We start from the raw sequence: 16,975 nt of genomic DNA, 5'->3' as shown, positions 1-16,975 counted from the left end.
TTCCTGCGCTAGCCTCCCAAAGTGCTAGGATTATAGGCCTGGGCCACCACGCCCAAGCTTCTATTACTTTTGCATTAAATGAGAATCTTTAAAGTAGCATTTAAAAGAAATTTTCAAAAAGCATGGAAAGTTTAAAAAGGAGTATGAAAAAATTCTACTGTCTTATTAATCGAAAGCAACAATTAACTTTTTTGTCCACTGCCTTCCAATTTTTAACCTAAGTACATTTTTAAAATAGTTGAAGAAATACTGTAATTTGGATTTGCAGCCACCTATTAAAAACATGTTATAATGGCTATTCTATAATCTATTTAAGGACATACATTATAATTTAAACATTTTCCTAATGATAGATGTTTAGACTATCTGCCATTTTTCCCCCACTCAATTAAAATACTGCTTTTAACCTTTGAACTTTCTTAATTTAATAATCAGGAGCAGCCTCTGGGTTCCCTGAAAGTCATTTTTTTCCCCTGTATTTATGCACATTAAGATATTATAAAAATAAATAAATTTGACCTTTACCCCTGAAAAAAAGATACTATAGGCCAGGCTTGGTGGCTCACGCCTGTAATCCCAGCTCTTTGGGAGGCCAAGGTGGGTGGATCACTTGAGGTCAGGAGTTTGAGACCAACCTGGCCAATATGGTGAAACCCAGTCTCTACTAAAAATACAAAAATTAGCTGGGCATTGTGGCAGGTGCCTGTAATCCTATCTAGTTGGGAGACTGACGCAGGGAGAATTGCTTGAACCCAGGAGGCAGAGGTTGCAGTGAGCCGAGATCGCGCCACTGCCTTCCAACCTGGGCAACAGAGTGAGACTTTGTCTCAAAAAAAAAAAAAAAAGATATTATAGCTCACTATCCTTTATCAAAATGGTTGTTTAATTTCACATTCCTTCTACAAACATACAATGAATGCCAATATTGTGTGGATTTATCCCACTAGATATTGGGAATCACTGTATTCATTTATCAAAATTACCAACTTGTTAACATGTTACTTACTATAAGTACTTACTTTTTGTTTAATGCTTACCTGATTTCCCATTTCATATTCCTGGTGTGATGCAAAATTAGTAAAAATTATTATTTTCTCTAACTCTAATATTATATCTATAGAAAAGTGAATTAATGATATGTTAATGATTAACATTGAAATATTTGATTTAATATTAAAGGAGAAATAATGAAGTAAAGTTTTTGCTATTAGGATGATTGATGCATATTTGAAATATATATGATAAGTTCATAATATATAGGAAATATATATGATAAGTTGAAATGTATTGCCTTCACTGAAATGTAACTTTGTCATGGTCTGTCTTCTAAGGATCAGCACCTGTTTCCTTTTTGGTACATCTTGGGATAGGTAGCCAAAGTCAGAGTTGTTAAAGTCTGCATCCTGATACCTCTGGTGGTCTCCTTTTCCTAAGATACTGTTGGTTGTGTTTTGTTTTTGTTCTTTTAATACCGATTGGTTTTTATACATGCCTTTACCTTTAAAGATTAAAAAGTTCTCTCAGATTATGTTGAAAATAACTTTTTTAAACAGTTGAGGCTCAAATGTCTCTTTTCCAGATCTTCAATTTTGCAAGCAGAGAGTAAAAAAGATCATGAAGAGGTAAGATTTTACTTAGTTCATTTCTTCATTGACATTTAAAAATATTTCTCTGATGACAAAACATATATTAATATGTTTATTGTAGAAATTTTGGAAAATCCTAGTTAATTAAAAATCTTTCTTTTTCTTTTTTTGGTAAAGGTCTATTGTCCTTGAGCAATATTCTTGTTTCTCACAGAATTTTGTAGAGGGAGGGACCTTAGAGATCATCTCTGCTATTTTAAAGACTCAGATTGAGAAATGACCTTGTGACTGTTGCTGTCTGGCAGGCTGTTAGTATCATGAGGTGACAGTTTAATTTACTGTCTTCTCTCACCAATCCTTTGAGACACTATTTGCTGCACTAGGAACCTAGTGGCAGCAGATGTGACATGGCAAGGAAACAACTAAAGCTGAAAATCTTGGAGAAATGAAAGATAGAAAAACAAAAATTTGGGAGTCTCTGTTCTTCCTCATGAGCCTTTTATTTTTGACTCCATTTTTACTCCTACTATATCAGATATGGAAGGTAAGGTATTAGCAATAATTGATGCTTCAAACCTTTATCTTGAGAAACATTCTTCCATGAAAATATATCTTAGCTTGATTTTTCGCCTTTTAATTTGGCATTATAATTGTGTTGGTAAAAGATAAAAGTTGGAAATGCTATAGAGATCTACCTGTATTTACTTCTTATGGAAAAGAGTAATATTAAAACTTGCTTTCGGTCTCTGAGGAATACACACAAATGTCTCTGTTCTCTGCATAATTTACCAAATAAAATATTTGTTTAGATTAGTGAGGCTCATCAGGCACTTCAATCCTTGAGAGTGAAGCAGAAGATGTAGAGTGGAGATTGTTTTCTATGCTAATTATTTATAAACTTGACAGAAGGGAGGCATGTAAAATATGTTCGCCAAGAATATATTTGTCTTTTAAGTTTTTTTTGCATTTGTGTTTATGATACCTGAGTTCACACCGTCTTGTTTGGTGGGGATTAGGAGGGGCAGTGATATAAAAAGATAAATATAGATTATTAAACATAATTTAACATGATTGCTGTATTTTTTATTTTCTTATGTGAATTAAACTTGAGATTCTTATATAAATCTACTGAATGTTTTCATATATTTAAATAATGAAAATGTTGAATGTTCTTTTATATATATTTATACGCACCCTCTTTATGAAATGTTTTCTTATAAGGAAGATAAATGGATTACTTCTAATGAAACATCTGTTGCAGTTGAGTATTGAACATTTGCCTTTACAAGAGAAGCTTTGTAGAAAAAAATTATTAATTATATTTTTCTATTTTTTCCTCTTGCAGTGGATCTGTACAATAAACAACATATCTAAACAAATATACTTAAGTGAAAATCCAGAGGTAATATTTTTATTTTATGTTACCCAGATCTAACAAAATTGAGTAATTTTGTGGCTTACATGTTTTTATTAATTCATAATTTTTCAAGTTCTGTAATTTTTTAATTTGGCCTTGAATGGGTAGTTTTTTTTTTTTTTTTTGGAGACAGAGTCTCGCCCTGTTGCCCAGACTGGAGTGCAGTGGCCTGATCTTTGTTCACTGCAGTCTCCACCTCCCGGGTTCAAATGATTCTCCTGCCTCAGCCTCCCCAGTAGCTGAGATTACAGGTGTGTGCTACCACACCCAGCTAATTTTTGTATTTTTAGTAGAGACAGGATTTGGTCATGTTGGCCAGGCTGGTCTCAAACTCCTGTCCTCAGGTGATCTGGCCATCTTGGCCTCCCAAAGTGCTGGGATTATAGGTGTGAGCCACTGCGCCTGGCCTGAATGAGTAGCTTTAATGTGCCATATATGTAATGAATGGTCTTCCTAGAACAATAAATTATTTCAAAAGATACTCAGCTCAGTCAACCAACAAATATTTATTGGGTGTTGACTATTTAACTCTGTGTTGAGCACCATGAAGAAAGGAAATACAGAAGAAAATTGAGCCATGGCCTCTGCCCTCTAGGAGCCTATCTGTATGGAGAGACAAAACTAAAACTTTAAGTAACATTTCAGATAAAACAGGATGTAATTGAAAGCATATGGTGATGACTAAAGGCTTAAGTTTTGAGAATAGTTTTGAGAATATTAAGATCAGTGTGGACTTTAGAGAAAACTCTGTGGAAATGGTGGAAACTTGAGTTGGGTAGGATTTGTTTGTGTTTTGAGGAAAAGAAGACACAGTGCAGATAAGAGAATAAGTACAAATGCAGAAATGGCAAATTTATGAAACTGTAGTATAATTAAAGATTTTTTTTTTTTTTTTTTTGGAGACAGAGTCCTGCTATGTCACCCAGACTGGAGTGCAGTGGCACTATCTCAGCTCACTGCAGCCTCCGCCTCCCAGGTTCAAGCGATTCTCCTGCCTCAGCCTTTTGAGTAGCTGGGACTGCAGGCCTGCACCACCATGCCCGGCCAATTTTTGTATTTTTAATAGAGACAGCGTTTTGTCATGTTGGCCAGGCTGGTCTCCAACTTCCAACTTCAGGTGATCTACCTGCCTTGGCCTCCCAAAGTGCTGGGATTACAGGCATGAGCCACCATGCCCAGCCAAGTTAAAGGTTCTTCATAGAGAATACAAAACTGAAATGTGCATACAAGTCACTTAGGGGTCTTGTTAAAATGCATAATATGATTCAGTATGTCTGGGGTGATACAGCGTGAATTCCCAGTTTTGCAAATTATACTTTGTGTAGTAAGGATATCAAACCAGATGAACCCTGAAGTGTAGATACAGCCATAGGTGCAGTCCAAACATACAGGTAGAACACAGGGGTACAGAGAATCCTTGAAGGAGTCAAGTGGGTACCGCAGTATAGTTGGAAAAGGACTTGACTCTAGGACAGGAGCTGTCTGACCTCTGCCACTGTTGGTGGGCCTGTCTGTGCTGTGAGAGAGAGTCCAGGCAACTCCTGGCTGATGATTTCAGCTGAGGCTGGGAGGGCTGATTTCTTTGGGAGGCTCTCACTCTTCTAAATCGTAATCTGCTGTTGATGTAATGGTGGATTAGATGGGAGGGCTAGACTAGTTTGATTGATATGAAGGATGAAAGAGATGAATAAGGTAAAGATGACTTCCAGGTTTTAAACCCAAGAGAAGAGAAGAGGAATTTGGGAAAGAAGAGTTCTGTTTTTTTCTTAATGAATTTGAGGTGCCAGCTAAGAAATGCCTAGGAGGAAGTTTTGAACCATAGAAACAAAATCTCATGACCTCCAAAATACTAGTAATTATACTGTAACATATAATGTATTATAATTATGTCTAATACAATAAATTATGAGTTTAGGCCGGGCGTGGTGGCTCACGCCTGTAATCCCAGCACTTTGGGAGGCCGAGGCGGGCGGATCACGAGGTCAGGAAATCGAGACTATCCGGGCTAACACGGTGAAACCCCGTCTCTACTAAAAATGCAAAAAATTAGCCGTGCGTGATGGTGAGCGCCTGTAGTCCCAGCTACTCGGGAGGCTGAGGCAGGAGAATGGCGTGAACCCGGGAGGTGGAGCTTGCAGTGAGCTGAGATCACGCCACTGCACTCCAGCCTGGGTGACAAAGCAAGACTCTGTCTAAAAAAAAATAATAATAATAATTATGAGTTTAATTATGGAAAATCCGTGTTAACTATAGAGAAACCTTTTGCTTTTAGTAATTTGATCTCCTGCCAATCTAGCTTTTCCTTTTTGTAAGGTTATTTGGGAGCAACAAAAAATACCATTAAAATACAAATTAAATGATTTATTTTATCATCTAGGGAATACAGTGTTTGGATTTGAATAGTTTGTAATACTTATATAGTCTTTTCCTACCAATTGTCAGAACTAATTTTTAGTTAGTATTTCTTAGGTTATCCAGAATTATTTTATCTGTGAGAATAGAAATTTTGATCAGTTTGTAGCATTGTATTGGTGATTTTGCTAACAATAAGACACAGAAATTGTTTTGTTATTATTTTTTCTAATTTAAAGACCATGTTTATGGAGTAGTGCCTGTTGTCCCAACTACTCAGGAGGCTGATGGGGAGGACTGCTTAAGCCTAGGAGATTGAGGGTGCAGTGAGCCATAATCATTGCACGCCAGCCTGGGCAGCAGAGAACCTGTCTCCCAAAAAAAGACCATTTAAAAAATTGTGAAAAAATCTACAAATTTACCATGTTAACTCTTTAAGTATACAGAAATGTTAACTATATGTACATGATTAAAACAGATCTCTAATTTAAATACCATTTTTATTCAGTCAATATTTTAAATAAAACAGTCTAAAGTATTTCTTATGAAAAGCTTTCTTATTTTCAATTTTTCGGTCTGAAAATATGACAACTTTATAAATTAATAAACAGATATTTCTGAGCATAAATATATTCTGGAAAATTGTGAAAACTTTACCAGCATAGTTATAAAATACTCGTATTTTGTGAGTATTTCCTTATTCCTTCTAAATTTCTTTATTCAACAAATGTATCGATTGTCCATTGTGCCAGGCACTGGGCTGTGTGCTAGCAATACAAACTTTAATAAAAAAAATCTGGTAGTTAAAAATGTAAAGAAAACAATATTTTCTTTAAAAATTTAAAGTGTGCAACACTTGCAGGGAATTTTAAAAAATTAAAGAAAAAGCAATATCTAATAATTACATATAAGTAGAAAATCAGATTTTTTGCTAGGTTATAGGAAGAGGAAATCAGTTATGTACCCTAATATTAAGGTGAGGGAATATAGAACTACTTTAGTAGCTCTAATTTATATTTTAAGTGTAACCAGAAGCATTCTAACAATTCAGAGTTACATTCAAACTTTTGGTTTGCTTACTTTACTAATATTAGTCCTTTTTAAAAAAAATTAAAATAGGAAACTGCTGCACGAGTAAATCAGTCAGCTCTGGAAGCTGTCACTCCTTCCCCATCTTTCCAGCAGAGGCACGAGAGCCTGCGGCCAGCCGCAGGGTAAGTTACCACACTGTGAGTTATTTAAAGAAGGATATGGGCTATTTAAAGTATCTGTGATCTGGGATTATGTTTGTACTGAAACATAAGACTTCTCATTGACTTATAATGTTGTGTTTTCTTTTTTCATAGTTTGTTAAATATTTAATATCCAAAAGGGAAAATTAAATGCAATGCCTTCTTGTTTTATGCTTAGACAATCTCGGCCACCGACAGCTCGAACCAGCAGTTCAGGATCCTTAGGATCTGAGTCTACAAATTTGGCTGCCCTGTCTCTAGATTCCCTTGTTGCCCCAGACACCCCAATACAGTTTGACATAATTTCTCCTGTGTGTGAAGATCAGCCTGGCCAGGCAAAAGCCTTTGGCCAGGGAGGCAGGTGGGTGATAGCATCACAGGTACATTGTGCTGTGGTCTGTAAGGCTTATAATCCGCTGTCTACATTTGAGAGTCATCTCTTATTTATCATGTACATCAGCTATGTTGTACTTTCTTTGTTTAATTACGTAACATACTGATAGTTAGGGAAGAACCATGCAGGTTTTTCCTCTATGTCTTCTGCCTCAGTTAAGGAGTTAAGATAATTTAGTTTCAAAATATTTAATTCTGTATTGCTTATTAGGTCTACTTCTTGGATATTTGCTCTTAAAATTGCAGAAGAAAGTTGATAGCCCTGTCTTTAGGTCATGACAATTTTTTAAAAATTCTTGAGGATAATACACGTGATATAGGTTTATTAGAAAATATTATCTTATACCAGAATAAGAAATCTTCAGGAAGTTACTAAAACATTATCACTATTATGAATTATTAATGAATCATCTTTTATTTATATAATGAATATTCTCACCAAAGCAGTTAAAATTTTTCCTTGGCTGTGGTTGAAGGAAACATGACTTAAGGCAAATCATTTATTAAGTAGAATGGACACCTAGTGAATTGATCATATATTAATTTGGATATACATGGCTATGACCCACAAAAAGTCATTTACACATCACAGAAATACACTTAGCATTTGATGTAATAGAACACATACTACAGATATTAATTTCCTGTTAGCTTAATGTCAGTGTTTTTTTAGAACCACTTAGCTCTCTGCTTCCAAAACCTATTTTGTTTTGTTTTGAGACGGGGTCTCACTCTGTTGCCCAGGCTGGAGTGCAGTGGCATGATCATAGCTCACTGCAGCTTTGACCTCCTGGGCTGAAGGGATCCTCCTGCCTCACCCTCCTGAATACCTGGGACCACAGGCGTGCACCACCACACCCAACTAATTTTTAAATTTCTTTGGTAGAGATGGGGTCTTCCTGTGTTGCCCAAGCAGATCTCAAACTCCAGGGCTCAAGCAGTCCTCCTGCCTCGGCCTCCCAAAGTGCTGAGATTACAGGTGTGAGCCACAATGCCCAGCCCTTCAAAACCTACTTTGAGTTGTACTTTTCTTCCTTCACTGTGGTGTGCCACAAGCCATGCACACTAAGGAAGAAGGTAACTTCCATCTCCAGTTCACTTTTCTTTTTGCATTGTTACTTGTGCTTTGAGAAATACAGGTTTAAACTAGATTATAGCTAACTTGCAACATATACTTACAGAAGTAAGTAAAAACCTAAAAAGAAGTTTTTACAATTCCAGGACATTCTTAGCATTTTTCTCAAGCAGCTAAGATTGCAGTTAAATCAGTGTTCCTCTGTGCTAGTTTATTTAAATTCAAGAACTTTTGCAACATGGTTTGTTATTATGTTGATTTTTTGTTGTGTATGGCTAAACTTCCAATTCATCTGTGTCTTCTAAAGTGCATGAACATTGATCAGTTAATGTGTGACAACAGAGGCCTTCATCATAGTAATTTAGTGATCAATAGTGTTTCTTAACAGGATGGGGCATTTTAGAGTTTTCTTTTTACAATGTTAATCTGGTTTTAATGATTAGATTCTTCTATGTGGCTCATGGTAACTGATCATTTGTTCATATTTTTTCCTGAACTTTTTAGGCGTACAAATCCATTTGGAGAATCTGGGGGAATTATAAAATCTGAAACTGAAGGTAACACAGATGTGCAGCATTCATATTTTAGAACTGCTTCTCAGCAAACTGTGAAGAATTTATTGTTTATATTTGTTCTGCTGCTAAGCTCAGTTTTCATGTTATCTTTACTTCAAAATTTCCTCTACTTATAGTACACTTGAAGCAACAGAACTTAATCTGACTTAAGATGTTGTGATTCATACAAAACTATAGACTCTCACTTGTGACCTTATAGTCAAATTCTCAGTGCCTAAGATACCTTTCAAGCTTTTCCTAACAGCTGATGTTTCACTTCTGGTACTGGAGCATAAATTTTGTTTTTCCACCACTAACTATTCATTTTAATTCTAAACTTACAGAAATGCTGTAAGAACCACCAGGTGTGTGTGTGTGTGTGTGTGTGTGTGTGTGTGTGTGTGTGTGTTAAGAGACAGGGTCTCCCTATGTTGCCTAGGCTGGTCTCGAACTCCTGGGCTCAAGGGATCCTCCTGCCTCAGCCTCCCAAAGTGCTAGGATTACAGGTGTCAACCACCATGCCTGGCCTCAGAACCACCAATTGTTGAAGCATTACTTTTAGCTATTTGAATTTTAAACCCTAATTTTCCTGTAACTTGGAATGCTGTAGTTAGGAGTTATTTTGAAATGTATCCCTTAAGTTGTTGAATTTTTCACTGGAAAATCTAAAAGGAGGCAATGTATTTTATTTTGGAAAAGAAATATGGCATTTAAAATATATAATACACCTTGTTCTGTTATAGATTCTATTCTTCATCAGTTATTTATTGTCCGATTCCTTGGTTCAATGGAGGTGAAATCAGATGACCATCCAGATGTTGTTTATGAAACTATGCGCCAAATCTTAGCTGCCCGGGCCATCCATAACATCTTTCGGATGACAGAATCGCATTTATTAGTCACTTGTGACTGTTTAAAGTAAGTAAAACCCTCCCTTAAAAAGCTGTAGAAAAAACATTTACATGATTTCAGCCTAATTAAAATTTGTTTTCCAATTTTTAAATTATTATTTTAGGTTAATTGATCCACAGACACAAGTTACAAGGCTCACGGTGAGTTCCACATGATTTAAGCTTTGTTTTAGGTCCCTTTGTATATATACACATTTTACAATTTGATAATAATCCTAATCCTGTATATTCAAGTGTGATAGGATCAGCTATGATTGGTCTTTGGCTGTTATAGTTAAGTCTGTGGCCATCTCCAAAAAGTTATCATTGAACAGTTTATGTAACTTAAAATAATTAACACAATTCTTATCATTGTGTTATCATTGAACATTTTATGTAACTTAAAAGAATTATCATTGAACATTTTATGTAACTTAAAAGAATTAACACAATTCTTTTTGTAAGTTTTTAACAGTTCTTTTTGACTTTGTAAAATGTGTTAATGACTAATAAAATAAATGTAATAACAACCTCTTTTTCTGCTTGTTAATTCAAACCAAATATGACATTACTTGTTTCTGCATTACGAGTCTGTTAAAATAATTGGCTTTAATATATTACAATATTTATATTTTTAGAACTTAGCTTATGAGTTTGTCACAAGTGCTGCTGTAATGACTTGTAAAATCTCATGTTTGCTTCTGATGTTTTCTGTGGCAGTTTCCATTACCTTGTGTAGTTTTGTATGCTACACACCAGGAAAATAAGCGCCTTTTTGGATTTGTTCTTCGGACATCAAGTGGGAGAAGTGAAAGTAATCTGTCATCAGTCTGCTATATATTCGAGTCAAACAATGAGGGGGAAAAGGTACATGGCTTTGCGAAATATCTCTGTCATAACCACTTACTAAGTGATTCTTACTAAGATTTAATAATTATTAAATTCTTACTAATTAAATTACTTAGTAATTACTGATTGAATTCTTTACAATTAATACAAATTTATGAGGTACATGTGAATTTTGTTACATGTATAGAATGTACAGTAAGCAAGTCAGGGTATTTAGGGTGTCCATCACCCAAGTACAATACATTTTTGTTAAGTATAGTCACCCTACTCTGCTGTCAGATATTAAATATATTCCTTCTATCGTGATTTATGGTTGTACCCTTTAATCCACTTTTCTTCATCCTCCCCTTTCCTCATCACTCAGCCTTCCAAGTCTCTTATCTATCATTCCACTCTCTGCCTCCATGTGATCAATTTTTTGGCTCCCACATACAAGTGAGAACATGTGATATTTGTCTTTTTGTTCCTGGCTTATTTCACGTAAGATAATGATCTCTAGTTCCATCCATGTTGCTGCAAATGACATGATTTCATTCTTTTTATGGCTGAATAATACTCCATTGTGTATATGTACCACATTTTCTTTATTCATTTATCTGTTAATGAACATTTAGATTGATTTAACATCTTTGCTATTGTGAATAGTGCTACTGTAAACATGTGAATGCAGGTATCCTTTTGATACAGATTTCTTTAATTTTGGGTAGATACCCAGTGGTGGGATTGTTGGATCGAATGGTAGTTCTATTTTTAGTTTTTGAGAGATCTCCATACTGTTTTCCATAGTGGTTGTACTAGTTTATGTTCCCACCAACAGTGTATGAGTTCCCCTTTTTTCTGCATTTCACCAACATCTATTATTTTTTGTCTTTTTAGTTACAGCCATTCTGACTAGGGTAAGAATGACTCATTGTCATTTTGATTTGGATTTCTCTAATGAATAGTGATGTTGAGCAATTTTCATATACCTGTTGCCTGTTTTTATGTCCTTTAAGAAGTACATATTCATATCCTCTGCATACTTTTAAATGGGATTATTTTTTTCCCTGTTGAGTTCATTGTATATTCTGGATATTAGTCCCCAGTTGGATGAACAGTTTGCAAATAATTTCTCCGATTCAACAGGTTGTCTCTTTACTCTATTATTTCTTTGGCTGTGCAGACACTTTTTAGTTTAGTTGTCTATTTTTATTGCCTATACTTTTGAGGTCTTAGGCATAAAATCTTTGCCGAGACCAATGTGCAGGAGAGTTTTCCCTTCGTTTTCTTCTAGTATTTTTTTTCCTATGGAAAATAACCTTTATTTTATTAATTTATTTATTTTTGAGATGAACTCTCGCTCTGTTGCCCAGGCTGGAGTGCAGTGGCACAATCTTGGCTCACTGCAACCTCCACCTCCCGGATCAAAGTGATTCTCCTACCTCAGCCTCCCGAGTAGCTGGGACTACAGGTGTCTGCCACCATGCCTAGCTAATTTTTTTAGTAGAGACAGGATTTCACCATGTTGGCCAGGCTGGTCTTGAACTCCTGACCTCAAGTGATCCACCTGCCTCGGCCTCCCAAAGTGCTGGGATTACAGGCGTGAGCTGCCACGCCTAGCTGGAAAAAAAACCTTTAATAGAACAGTTATTGAGAATATCATACTAACAAAGTTTCTCAAGAGACTAAGAGCTAAAATGGTGAAAGTAGGATGATCTTTTTTTTTTCTTTTTGATTTTTGTGGGTACAAGGGGTGTGTGTGTGTGTATGCACTTTTTTTTTTTTTTTTTTAAGATGGAGTCTTGCTCTGTTGCCCGGGCTGGAGTGCAATGGTGCAATCTTGGCTCATTGCAACCTCCGCACCCCCCAGGTTAAAGCGATTCTCCTGCTTCAGCTTCCTGAGTAGCTGGGACTATAGGCATGTACCACCACGCCCAGCTAATTTTGTATTTTTAGTAGAGACAGGGTTTTTCCATGTTGGTCAGGCTGGTCTCAAACTCCCGACCTCAGGTGATCTGCCTGCCTCAGCCTCCCAAAGTGCTGGGATTACAGATGTGAGCCACCTCGCCCAGCCAGGTGTATATATTTATGCAGTACATGAAATATTTTGCTACGTGCATGCAATGCATAATAACCACATCATGGAAAATTGAGTATTCATTCCCTTAAGCATTTATCATTTGTATTAGAAACAATCCAATTATACTCTTTTAGTTATTTTTAAATGTACAGTTATTATTGATCATAGTCCTCCTGTTCTATCAAATACCAGGTTTTATTCATTCTATCTTTTTTTTTTTTTTTTTTTTATCGTTAACCATCCTCCCACCCCCCATCCCCACACTACCCTTCTCAGCCTCTGGTAACCATCCTTCTACTCTCTGACTCCATGAGTTCAATTGTTTTGATTTTTAGATCCCACAAATAAGTGAAAACATGCAACATTTGTCTTTCTGTGCCTGGCTTGTTTTGCTTAACATAATGACCTCCATGTTCCATATATCTTGTTGCACATGACAGAATCTCATTCTTTTTTATTGCTGAATAGTACTCCATTGTATGTAAGTACCACATTTTCTTTATCCATATATCATCCATTCAAATGACAGAATCTCATTCCTTTTTTCTGGCTGAATAGTACTCCATTGTGTATGTGTACATTTTCTTTATCCATTCATCTGTTGATGGACACTTAGGTTGCTTCCAAATTGTGGCTATTGTGAACAGAGCTGCAACAAACATGGGAGTGCAGATGTCCCTTCAATATATTGATTTTATTTTTTTAGGTATATACCCAGCAGTGGGATTGCTGGATCATATGGTAACTCTATTTTTACTTTTTTAAGGAACCTCTGAGTTTTCTCCATAGTGGTTATACTAATTTACATTCCCACCAACAGTGTACAAGGGTTCCCTTTTCTCCACATGCTTCCCAGCATTTGTTACTGCCTTTTTGCTATAATAAGCCATTTTAACTGGGGTGAGATAATACATTGTAGTTTTGATTTGCATTTCTCTGATGATCAGTGATGTTGAGGACCTTTTCATGTGCCTGTTTGCCATTTGTACGTCTTCTTTTGAAAAATGTCTATTCAAATCTTTTGTCCAGTTTTAAATCAGATTAAGTTTTTTCCTATAGAGTTGTTTGAGCTCTTTGTATATTCTGGTTATTAATCCCTTGTCAGATGAGTAGTTTACAAATATTTTCTCCCATTCTGTGACTTGTTTCTTCACTTTGTTGATTGTTTCCTTTGCAGTGCAGAAGCTTTTTAACTTGATGAGATCCCATTTGTCCATTTTTGCTTTAGTTGCCTGTGCTTGTGGGGTATTACTCAAGAAATTTTTGCCCAGACTGATGTCCTGGAGAGTTTCCCCAATATTTTCGTGTAGTAGTTTCATAGTTTGGGGTCTTAGATTTAAGGTTTTAATCCATTTTGATTAGATTTTTGTATATGGTGAGAGATAGGGGTCTAGTTTTATTCTTCTGCATATGGATATCCAGTCTTTATTGAAGGGACTGTCTTTCCCCCAATGTGTATTCTTGGCACCTTTGTCAAAAATGAGTTCACTGTAGTTGTATGGATTTGTTTCTGGATTGTCTATTCTGTTGCATTGCTCTATGTGTCTTTTTTTTTTTTTTTTTTTCTTTTGCCAGTACCATGCCGTTTTGGTTACTACAGCTCTGTAGTATTGTAATTTGAAGTCACGTAATGTGATTTCTCTAGTTTTGTTATTTTTGCTCAGAATAGCTTTTGGCTATTCTGAATCTTTTATGATTCCATATACATTTTCAGATTATATTTTTCTATTTCTGTGAAGAACATCATTGGTTTTTTGATAGGGATTGCATTGAATCCGTAGATTGCTTTGGGTAGTATGGACATTTTAACAATATTGATTCTTCTAATCCATGAACATGGAATATGTTTCCATTTTTGGTGTCCTCTTCAGTTTCTTTCATCAGGGTTTTATAGTTTTTTGGTTTTTTTGTTTTTTTTGTTTTTTTGAGACAGAGTCTCACTCTATTGCCCAGGCTGGAGTGTGCAGTTGCATAATCTTGGCTCACTGCAACGTCTGCCTTCCAGGTTGAAGCAATTCTCATGCCTGAGCCTCCCAAGTAGCTGGGATTACAGGTGTGTGCCACCATGCCTGGCTAATATTTTTAGTAGAGAAGGGGTTTCACCATATTGGCCAGGCTGGTCTCAAACTCCTGGCCTCAAGTGATCCACCTGCCTGGGCCTCCCAAAGTGCTGGGATTACCGGCCTGAGCCACTGCGCCCAGCTTATAGTTTTCATTATAGAGATCTTTCACTTCTTGGGTTAACTCCTAGGTATTTAATTTTATCTATGGCTGTTGTAAGTGAGATTACTTTATTTCTTTTGCAGATTGTTCACCGTTGGCATATAGAAATGCTACTATGTAGTATGTTGATTTTGTATTCTGAAGCTTTACTGAATTCATCAGTTCTAATAGTTTTTTGGTGGAGTCTAAGTTTTTCTAAGTATAAGATCATCATATCATCTGCAAACAAGGATAGTTTGACTTCTTCCTTTCCAATTTGGATGCCTTTTTTCTCTCTTGTCTGATTACTCATCTTCCATCTATAAGGTGGAAAGGCTTTTGGTTTTTCCCCATTCAGTATGATACTAGCTGTGAGTCTGTCATATATGGCTTTTATTATGTTGAGCTATATTCCTTCTATACCAAGTTTTTTTTAGGGTTTTTAATCATGAAGGGATGTTGAATTTTATCAAATGCATTTTCAGCAGTAATTGATTAAATAGTTTTTGTCCTTTATTCTGTTGATATGATGTAGCATATTGATTGATTTGCATATGTTGAACTATCTTTACATCCCTGGGATAAATCCCACTTGGTCATGATAAATGATCTTTTTAATGTGTTGTTGCATTTGGTTTGCTAGTATTTTGTTGAGGATTTTTGCGTCAATATTCATGAGATATATTGGCATGTAGTTTTCTTTTTTTGATGTGTCTTTGTCTGATTTTGGTATCAGGTAATACTGGCCTTATAGAATGAGTTTGGAAGAATTCCCTTCTCTATTTTTTGTAACATTTTGGGTAAGATTGGTATTAGTTCTTCTTTAAATGTTTGGTAGAATTCAGCAGTAAAGCCATCGGGTCCTGGGCTTTTCATTATCAGGAGACTTTTTATTATGGTTTGGATCTTGTTACTTGTTATTGGACTGTTCAGGTTTTGGATTTCTTCGTGGTTCAGTTTTTAGGTTATATTTGTCCAGGAATTTATCCATTTCTTCTCGATTTTCCAATTTATTAGCATGTAGTTGCTCATAGTAGCCACCAATGATCCTTTGAATTTATGCAGTATCAATTGTAGTGTCTCCTTTTTAATCTCCAATTTTATTTACTTGAGTCTTCTTTTTCTTCGTCTGGCTAAATGTCAGTTTTGTTTATCTTTTCAAAAAAACCAACTTTTTGTTATGTTGATCTTTTGTATTGTTTTCTTCATGTCAGATTCATTTCTTTCTGCTCTGATCCTCATAATTTCTTCTAGTATTTTTATAGTGTTGGGTCTTATGTTTAAGTCTTTAGTGTATTTTGAGTTGATTTTTGTATATGGTGAGAGGGAGGGGTCTGGTTTCATTCTTCTACATGTGGCTCTCCAATCTTGCCAGAACCATTTATTGAAGAGGATATCCCTTCCCTAGTGAAAGTTCTTTGTCAGCTTTGTTGAAGATCAGTTGGCTGTAAACATGTGGCTTTGTTCCTGGGTTCTCCGTTCTGTTCCATTGGTCATATGTCTTATTTTTATAACAATCCTCTGCTGTTTTGCTTACTGTAGCCTTGTAATATATTTTGAAGTTAGGTAATGTGATGCCTGCAGCTTTGTTCTTTTTGTTTAAGATTGCTTTGGCTATTTGTATTGAACCTATAGATTGCTTTGGGCAATATGGTTATTTTAGCTGTATTATTCTGATCCATGAACATGGGATGTTTTTTTGTTTGTGTCTTCAGTCTCTTTCATCAGTGTTTTGTAGTTTTTTGTGTAAATACAATTCTTATATAATTCTAAGATTTTTGGAAAAAACTCCCAAATTTTGCGTAGGCTGACTGTGCTGCTTGAGCAAAGCATCCCTGAAGAGAGCCAAGCTGATGGGTTGGGCCTTCTGACTCTACAGACTCATGTTTTCCCTGCCACTGATAGCTGGTGCAATATTTTAGCCTCTAATTTATGCTGGGAATGGAATATATTCCCAAAACCAGCCATTTTCAGATGTCTTCAGCTTAGAATAGCATTAGCAGCTGTGTGCGTCTTCCTTGTAGGCCTTACTATGACAGTAATGAATTTGACATGACAAGAAATGGGGTATATGAAGGTGAGTGTCAGCAGTGGAAGCCTATAGACTTCAAGGAAAACATACAAAGGCTTGGTTTTGGGGCTTGAGCATTCTTAAATATGCTTTTGCTTGAAGCAATGTATTAGGATTCATTATAAAACTAGTTACATCAGTTATTTGGATACTTGACATTTTTGCTTTGTTGTGAGAACTGCCTGAATTTTTCATACTTTTTCCCTTTTTAGATATGTGATTCTGTTGGACTGGCAAAACAGATAGCTTTGCATGCTGAACTGGTAAGAATCCAAGATGTGGCTGGGCACAGTGG

The 16,975-nt window shown here is 35.9% G+C and overlaps 1 protein-coding gene across 1 annotated transcript in view; it reads left to right on the top strand.

The window, feature by feature from the left end:
* Window positions 1-16,975, top strand: part of APPL1 (adaptor protein, phosphotyrosine interaction, PH domain and leucine zipper containing 1) — a 57,858-nt gene that overhangs the window by 20,704 nt on the left and 20,179 nt on the right. Inside the window, exons 12-20 of the mRNA XM_011998404.1 lie at window positions 1,580-1,622; window positions 2,932-2,988; window positions 6,475-6,569; window positions 6,766-6,948; window positions 8,560-8,612; window positions 9,353-9,527; window positions 9,625-9,661; window positions 10,220-10,366; window positions 16,893-16,943. Of these exons, the coding sequence (XP_011853794.1) occupies window positions 1,580-1,622; window positions 2,932-2,988; window positions 6,475-6,569; window positions 6,766-6,948; window positions 8,560-8,612; window positions 9,353-9,527; window positions 9,625-9,661; window positions 10,220-10,366; window positions 16,893-16,943 (841 nt within the window). The remainder of the gene's footprint in view (window positions 1-1,579; window positions 1,623-2,931; window positions 2,989-6,474; window positions 6,570-6,765; window positions 6,949-8,559; window positions 8,613-9,352; window positions 9,528-9,624; window positions 9,662-10,219; window positions 10,367-16,892; window positions 16,944-16,975) is intronic.

Source organism: Mandrillus leucophaeus, unplaced genomic scaffold (assembly GCF_000951045.1).
Source record: "Mandrillus leucophaeus isolate KB7577 unplaced genomic scaffold, Mleu.le_1.0 Scaffold57, whole genome shotgun sequence".
Lineage (NCBI taxonomy): Eukaryota > Metazoa > Chordata > Mammalia > Primates > Cercopithecidae > Mandrillus > Mandrillus leucophaeus.
Note: the sequence above shows the minus strand (reverse complement) of the source record. Positions and strands in the feature narration are given on the sequence as shown.